This window comes from Desmodus rotundus, chromosome 5 (assembly GCF_022682495.2).
Source record: "Desmodus rotundus isolate HL8 chromosome 5, HLdesRot8A.1, whole genome shotgun sequence".
NCBI classification, from domain to species: domain Eukaryota; kingdom Metazoa; phylum Chordata; class Mammalia; order Chiroptera; family Phyllostomidae; genus Desmodus; species Desmodus rotundus.
In genome coordinates, this window is record NC_071391.1 from 42093410 (window position 1) to 42101618 (window position 8209).

Below are 8209 nucleotides of genomic sequence, written 5' to 3' on the forward strand. Positions count from 1 at the left end.
TAAAAGATTTTGCAGAAGATCGTGAGCTCAGGTTTGGCTTTTTGAGTATAAGACACGTTGTGACATCCAAGAAGCATTGTCTAATAGACAAATCACTGGCATCTGGATCTTAGAGGTGTTGGGAGTAAACATGTAAAATTTGTGTCATTTCTGGGTAGAGGGTAATTGATGCCATGAGTGGGAGGCGATATAACATACAGACAGACAGAGATAGAGAAAATAAGAGAGGGTATTGAGCCTCAGAGGAAGATCTCAAACTAGTCAATCATGTAAAGCCTCTAGGGAGGGAACTATAAATCTAGGTCATGAGCTGACCAAGAACAAGATGTGGAACTAAATTTTTTATTTTGTTGCAACCTCCTCTGTACCCATTACTATCATAAGTGATTTACAAGCATCATCTCAATCATCACCACACTACTATAAGGTACAGGTTGTCATCCCCCAAGTTATTGAAACTAAAAGATGGCACAGCAAAGGTTCAAGCTCAGATCACTTCATACTTGTCCCACAGCTACTCTCTCAATGCTGTAAGATTTAGAGCTAAGAGATGACAGAATGGTGGAATGATATTTTCTGAGACTGAGGGTATGACGTGTGCCATGAATTGTTTGTGATGGGACCGGCCTTTATAAAAGTCATATTTAACTATCTAGGCAAAATAAAAATTTAACCTGGAAGTATTGCCGGTAAACATGTCAGACATTGTCTTGAGTCAATTAAGAGTGCAGGGAAATGGAAAATGCACTAAGTAGGGGGGAGAATGATCAGCCTTCCTTTCATACCTCTCGGACACATGAAGTTTCTGACCATGTATCTCCACTGAAACCCAGACGGTCCTCTCTAATGGAACAAGGGTCATTTTCAGGTTGCAGTCACCTCACAGGAGGTCTAGTTATTGTGATGGCACACCTTTATAAGGTATCTCTCTGTTCCTCCTCTTGATTGAGTTTATTATGATTCGAATGTCAGTGGCTTTTCTCATCAGAAGCCACAGAACCCAGAAGACAGTGAAAAATCATCTTTAACATGCTAAAGGAAATACACTCTTCAATTGAGAATTGGTGTTACAGTAGCTCTAGGTTAGGAAAACTTAAAGCTGTTCATTGTAATCCCTAGAGAAGAGCTAAAAAACCATGACTCTTACTGTATAGATAAAGGTCTCCAAAGCCACCTGGAACCAGATCCTTCAGATCCATAGAATTGTTTGTTACAAACTCCATTCCCTTTTCTCATCATGAAATTCAGCTCTTCTGATATATTGGTTCACTTCTTATGAACTAATCTATCTGCATTAAAAGAAAACACACACAGAGAGAAACTTGACCTGACTTAAGCCAACACTTTCCCTAGACCACTTCTAGACTCACTCAGCAAATTTATGTTGCGAATTGAATGAGGCAGATACTGTACGAGCAATTGGGAGTATATCAGTAAACACAATCGGATGAAGGCTGTCTTAATGTTGAACAGAAGATTCCCTATGCTAAACTAGTGTATCTCATCACTTAAAGCTCTGTGTTACACACATGCTCAGAATATTGTGTTGTGTAGATTGTGCATTGCACTAGTCAGTCTGGAATTTTTAAGTAGTCAAGACATTAGTGGAGATAATTTGGTTTCATAGGCTATATGTAATGGACATTTGTCAATTTCTGGCTTCTGATCATTGAATACCCTTTCTATGTTTATAGTTTTCTGTGAATTTGGGGGGATTTTAGAGTGTGCCTCACTCCACAGAACTTGAATATTACCCAAAATCCACTTTGTCTTCATTGCAGCTAGGGCATACATAGCATGTAACTTGCACTCAATTAGCTAGGCCCAGTCTACACTTTAAATTAAGAGGCAGTAATATAAGAAAGCAAAGACAGCAAACCGTTTCTTGTATTTTTGAAAAATAGACATTTTAAAGCAGTTTCGGGTTTACAGGAAAATTGCAAAGATATAGTACAGTGAGCTCCCATATACCTCCTCACTTTTCCCTATTATTTTTCTAACTTTACTTTTATTGTTGACACTATTACAGATGTCCCTATTTCTCCACCCTTTGCACACCTCCATCCAGTCCCTACCCCCCCCCCCCCCCCCCCCCCCCCCCGTCCCGGCCATCACCACACTGTTCTCTGTGTCTGTGGGTTATGCATATATGTTCTTGGGCTAATCCCTTCACCTTCTTTCATGCAGTCTTCTCTCCCTGCTCCCCTCTGACAGCTGTCAGTCTGTTCCATGTACCCATGCCTCTGTTCTATTTCGTTCATCAGTTTGTCTTACATTATTATGGTACTTTTGTTACATTTAGGAAAATAACATTGATATCTTATTATTAAGTAAAGTGCATACTTTATTCAGATTTCTTTAGGATTTTTTTGGTATTATTATTAATTTTTTAATGATCCTTTTTCTGATCCATCAAAATACTGTTACATTGAGTTGTCAGGCCTCCATAGGTTCCTCTTGGCTGTGACACTTTCTCAGACTTGTTTTCCATAACCTTTACAGCTTTGAGGAGTACTGGTCATATATTTTATGGGAAACTCATCTATGAGAATTTTCCTGATGTTCTTCCCATGAGTAGGTTCAGGTTATGAGTTTGGGGAAGGCAGATCACAGAGAAAGTGCTGTTTCCATCATATCAGCTGAAGGAGACATACTTTCAACAAGACTTATCATTGTTGACGTTAGCCTTGATCATCTGACTAAGGTAGTGTTTTTCATCACACAATTTCTTTTTTTTTTTTTTCTTTTTATGTCAGTGGCAGAGGAAGCAGCAACATCCCAATTTCCAGTTTCAGCAGAGCAGCAGCTCCAGAATCACCCTGCACTGATGGTGTTGGCAGGGTAATTGCGCCATCTAGTGTTGGATGGTAGTTCTGTGATACCGTTTGGGCCTGTGGTTCTGGCTGAGGACCAGAATACCAGGATCGCCATTTTCCATTATTTGTCCTTTTACATTTAATCATGCATACTCAGTTCCTCTTACTTGCCACTAAGAGCCCTGGCTGAGACATGACATTTACTATGATTTTGGGGTGTGCATACTAAGTATTTCTTTCTCTAGAAGCTTTCTGGCCCTTTATTCCCCCTCTCCCTCCATAGAGTGAGAGAGAGTGGTTTGAAGCAGACTGCTTTTCTTTGGTAGTGTGAGAAAGGCCCAGTAGCATCTATTTTGAAGGAATAAACAGGAGCATGATTCTCTCAGCGTTTCAGTTGTCCATTGCCTCATCACAAACCCTCTCAAACATAGTGCCTTAAAACGGTAATTGTTTTATTTTGCTCAGGATTCTGTGGGTTTGGAATTTGGACAGTGGGGATGGAAATTATGTTAGATAAAGGAATTTTAGCAGAAAAAGGGGATGGTTGTGTGAGAATTGATTTGGGGCAAATATGGGAACTGACTTCAATGAGTTGTGGTCTAGAAGGATACTAAAAAAATTGTCCTAGGAATAAAACTAGAAAAAGTGAGTTGAAGGTACATGAAAATCGGTTTTGACCTACCCTGAGGAACACATTTGTAATAGAAAAACTATATATGAAAGAGAACAACCCAAGAGAGTCAGGAGCTATATCATTCTTCTTTAGGCAAATGCTACATACTTATTCAATAAAAAAATATTATAGAGTAGTTTAGGCCTCAGACATATGGTTGGAATAGAAGACTGTTGAATTCATTTTTTACTCTGATACCCCCAAATTATATGAAATTTGGATGGATAATACAAAAAACTTTTTGGGGAGGTTTCAGGAGAGAACATTATGAACTATCAAATATTATTACCTCTAGTACTTTTCACAAAATGAAATATTATGGTACATGATCCCAGTATTAAAAACTCTTCCAGATATTTTGACTGTTTTAGTCAGAGCCTATTCCTGGGACATCTAAACTTGAAACATCTTTGATATTAGAATCATGCAAGCATTCATATTTCAATATAACCCAGTTTAAACTTCCTAGACTCCATTGTCACCATGGTAAAAACATGTCCATGTTACATGAATTAACCACAAACTCCTTCAAGATAACATGAGAGTTTTCATATTCAGGATATAACATACCTTTTCATCCTTTTATTTTTTTCCACTATGTTCTAGATTCGAGTACAGTATTCACAGTTTCTAGAATATGTCCTTCACGTTCATGCTTTTTAAAAAAATGTCTTTATAAAAAGATTCTATTTATTTATTTTTAGACACAGGGGGAAGGAGGGAGAGAGAAAGAAACATCAGTGTGCAGTTGCCTCTAGCACACAGTTCACTGGGGACCTGGCCCACAACCCAGGCATGCTCCATGAGTGTGAATCTAACCAGTCATCCTTTGGTTTGCAGGCAGGAGCTTAAGCCACTGAGCCACACCAGACAGGGCCTCATGCTTGTTTTTTTTTGAAATGACCTAGTTCATGACTGCCTATCCAAGTTCTGCTCCTCTTTTAAGAATGTTACCATAGCTGGTAAAGTGACACCCAGAGGTCACTGCCCCTGAGAAAAAGTCTTTCTTCTCATTAGTTTCCTGAGAGCCCCTTTCACATCCTTGTTTCGCAGGCTATAAATTATGGGGTTCAACATTGGCGTCACCACTGTATAAAACACGGATATCATCTTATCCCGCTCTTTGGTGGTCTTGGAGTTTGGCTGCATGTAGCTGAATATTCCTGACCCATAGAAAAGGATGACGACAACGAGGTGGGAGCCACAGGTGGAGAAAGCCTTGAGCTTGCCCTCCCCTGACTGCATCTGGATCACAGTGGAGATAATATGACAGTAGGAGACAAGGATCAGGGAGACAGGAGCTAGGAGAATGACCACACCCATTGCAAAGGTGCCCATTTCAGTGCTGTAGGTGTCTGCCGAAGCCACCTTCAGGAGTGCAGGAGGTTCACAAAAGTAGTGGTTTACAATGTTCTGCCCTCGATAAGGAAGCTGAAAGGTGAAGGTGGTGTCCACCAGAGACACTATTGTCCCACTGGCCCAGGATGCTAGCGCCAACTGGAGACACACCTGTTGTGTCATGACGGTGGAATAGTGCAGGGGCTTGCAGACAGCCACATACTGGTCATAGGACATCACCGCCAGCAGCGCACACTCTGTGCACCCCACCAGAAGGGAGACAAATATCTGGGCCACGCACCCTCCAAAAGAAATAGTTTTCCTATTTACCAGGAAGTGGACCAACACCTGAGGGACAATGCTAGTAGAGAAGCAAAGATCTGCAAAAGACAGGTTTCGAAGAAACAAATACATGGGCGTGTGAAGTCGAGAATCCATGAAGATGAGAATGATGATGAGCAGGTTTCCAAGCACAGTCAACAGATAAATGATGAGGAAAAGAATAAACAGCAGGATCTGGGTCTGCAAGTCCCGTGAAAGGCCGAGGAAGATGAACTCAGCCACAAAGGTCTGGTTTTCTTCTCCCATTCAGAGTTATGCCTATTTACCTGTTTGGACCCACCACCAAGAAAAACTTTGGGTTACTGACCTCAAGTCCCGTAGAAGAGGCTTATTTAAAACTGACACCTACTTGGATATTTTTAGCTCTTTTGCCATCCAACTTGTTCTTATTAATGCTAAATATAACATTTTTATACTTATTGGTTGTTACTTTTTACAGTAATTTATTTATTTATTTTTAGAGAGAAGGAAAGTGGGGAGAAAGAGAGAAAGAGAAACACCGATGTGAGTGCGAGAGAAACACTGATGGGTTGCCTCTCATGTGTGCCCTGACCAGCACACTAATCAGGAAAACCAAACCACAGCCCAGGCATGTGGCCAGACTGGGACAGAACTAGCAAACTTTTGCCTTGTGGGACAATGCCCACCAAGTAAGCCACACTGGTCAGGGCAGTGGTTGTAATTTAAATCCAGGTACAGACTGCACAGTAAATATAAAGAACACTTGCTGGGGAACCAAGATGGCGGCATAGGTGGACACACTGCGCCACCTCGCACAACCAGAGCTGATAGAGAATCGAACAGCGAAGGGGGTCCGACACCAAGGGGATGAAAGATAAACATTCGTCCAGACTGGTAGGAGGGGAGGAGACGGGCACCGGGGTGGAGGGGACTCGCGTGGCTGTGGCGGGACTGAGACTGGCGGAGTGTGGGACGAATGGCGCAGGCAGTCCGAGCACTGGTGAACCCTGCGGCCACACATTCCCGCACAGATAAACTGAGAGGGCCGGACTCAGAGTGGCGGACAGTGGGGCGGGCAGAGCAGTGGGTAGGACCCCGAGGCCCCACATTGGCGCATAGATGAACCAGAAGAATAGTGGGGAGCGAAGTGGACCATGTAACCCAGGGCTCCAGCGCGGGGAAATAAAGCCTCAGACCTCTGATTGAAAATGCCCGTGGGGGTTGGGGCGGCAGCAGGAGAAACTCCCAGCCTCACAGGGGAGGTCATTGGAGAGACCCACAGGGGCCTAGAGTGTGCTCAGGCCCACCTGCTCAGGCACCAGCATAAGAGGGGCCCAGTTTGATTGTGGGTAGCGGAGTGGAAGATTGAAATCCGGAGGAGAGTGAAGCAGGACCCATTGCTCCCTCTTGGCCCCTCCCCCACGTACAGAGTCACAGCACAGCAACCAGCGTTACCCCACCCCGGGAACACCTAAGGCTCCGCCCCTTAAAGTAACAGACGCGCCAAGACAAAGAAAAAATGGCCCAAATGACAGAATACTTCAAAGCTCCAGAAAAAATACAACTAAGCGAGGAAGAGATAGCCAGCCTATCGCATGCACAGTTCAAAACACTGGTTATCAAGATGCTCACAGAATTGGTTGAATCTGTTCGAAAACCAGATGAAAAAATGAAGCCTATGCTAAGAGAAACAAAGGAAAATGTACAGGGAAGCAATAGTGATGCGAAGGAAACTGGGACTGAAATCAACGGTGTGGACCAGAAGGAAGAAAGAAACATCCAACCAGAAAAGAATGAAGAAACAAGAATTTGGAAAAATGAGGAGAGGCTTAAACCTCCAGGACATCTTGAAACATTCCAACATCCGAATTAGAGGGGTGCCAGAAGGAGAAGAGGAAGAACAAAAAATTGAAAACTTATTTGAACAAATAATGAAGGAGAACTTCCCCAGTCTGGCAAAGGAAATAGACTTCCAGGAAGTCCAGGAAGCTCAGAGAGTCCCAAAGAAGCTGGACCCAAGGAGGAACACACCAAGGCACATCATAATTACATTACCCAAGATTAAACGCAAGGACCTACATCCAAGATTACTGTATCCAGCAAAGCTATCATTTAGAATGGAAGGGAAGATAAAGTGCTTCTCAGATAAGGTCAAGTTAAAGGAGTTCATCATCACCAAGCCCTTATTATATGAAATGTTAAAGGGAGTTACCTAAGAAAAAGAAGATCAAAAACAGGAACAGTAAAAATGACAGCAAACTCACAGTTATTAACGACCACACCTAAAACCAAAACAAGAGCAAACTAGGCAAACAACTAGGACAGGAACAGAACCATAGAGATGGAGATCACATGGAGGGTTGTCAACAGGAGAGTGGGAGGAGGAGAGGGGGGGAAAGGTACAGAGAATAAGTAGCATAGATGATAGGTGGAAAATAGACAGGGGGAGGGTAAAAATAGTGTAGGAAATGTAGAAGCCAAATCACTCATAAGTATGACCCATGGACATGAACTATAGGGGGGGAATGTGGGAGGGAGGGGGTGGGCAGGATGGAGTGGAGTGTGGGGGATGGGACAACTGTAATAGCATAATCAGTAAATATATTTAAAAAAAAAAGAACACTTGCCTATCTCTCAGAGGTAGGATTTGAATGCTTATGGACACATGTGTGTATATGTGGCGTGGGGAAGAAGATGATTTACTCTGCAGACGGAAAAGGAGAGTAACAAAGGAGTGAAAAAGGAAGTAAAACGAAGAACTGTTGTACATTTACATTCCACGAAAGGCCAGGAATAATCACTCATTCTTTCACACTCCAAAGATTTCATCTATGAACTTTACTAATTAATTCAACAGGATGTCTCTTTATATACTACGGGCAGAAGGTGAGGAAGAAAACATTAGGAGTGGTTAAAATAGAATAAAGGAAATAGAAGTTAGAAGAAAGCAGGGACAGAAAGCTGGACCCAGAGAAGTGGAGAAGAGCAGAAGGACGAGGGGAAGCAGGAAGAGATCTGTGAGTCTGGCTCTTTCCCCCAAACCAAAAGCATGGGTAATGAATTTTTTATCCCTCTAAGG

The 8209-nt window shown here is 42.5% G+C and overlaps 1 protein-coding gene across 1 annotated transcript; it reads right to left on the reverse strand.

Moving 5' to 3' along the window:
* Positions 1-3815: 3815 nt before the first annotated feature.
* LOC128781016 (olfactory receptor 2D3-like) lies at positions 3816-5502 on the reverse strand. The gene has a single exon (XM_053925073.1). It carries the CDS (start codon positions 5413-5415, stop codon positions 4471-4473), a length of 945 nt encoding a protein of 314 aa, XP_053781048.1. The 5' UTR covers positions 5416-5502; the 3' UTR covers positions 3816-4470.
* Between the last annotated feature and the right edge of the window lie 2707 nt (positions 5503-8209).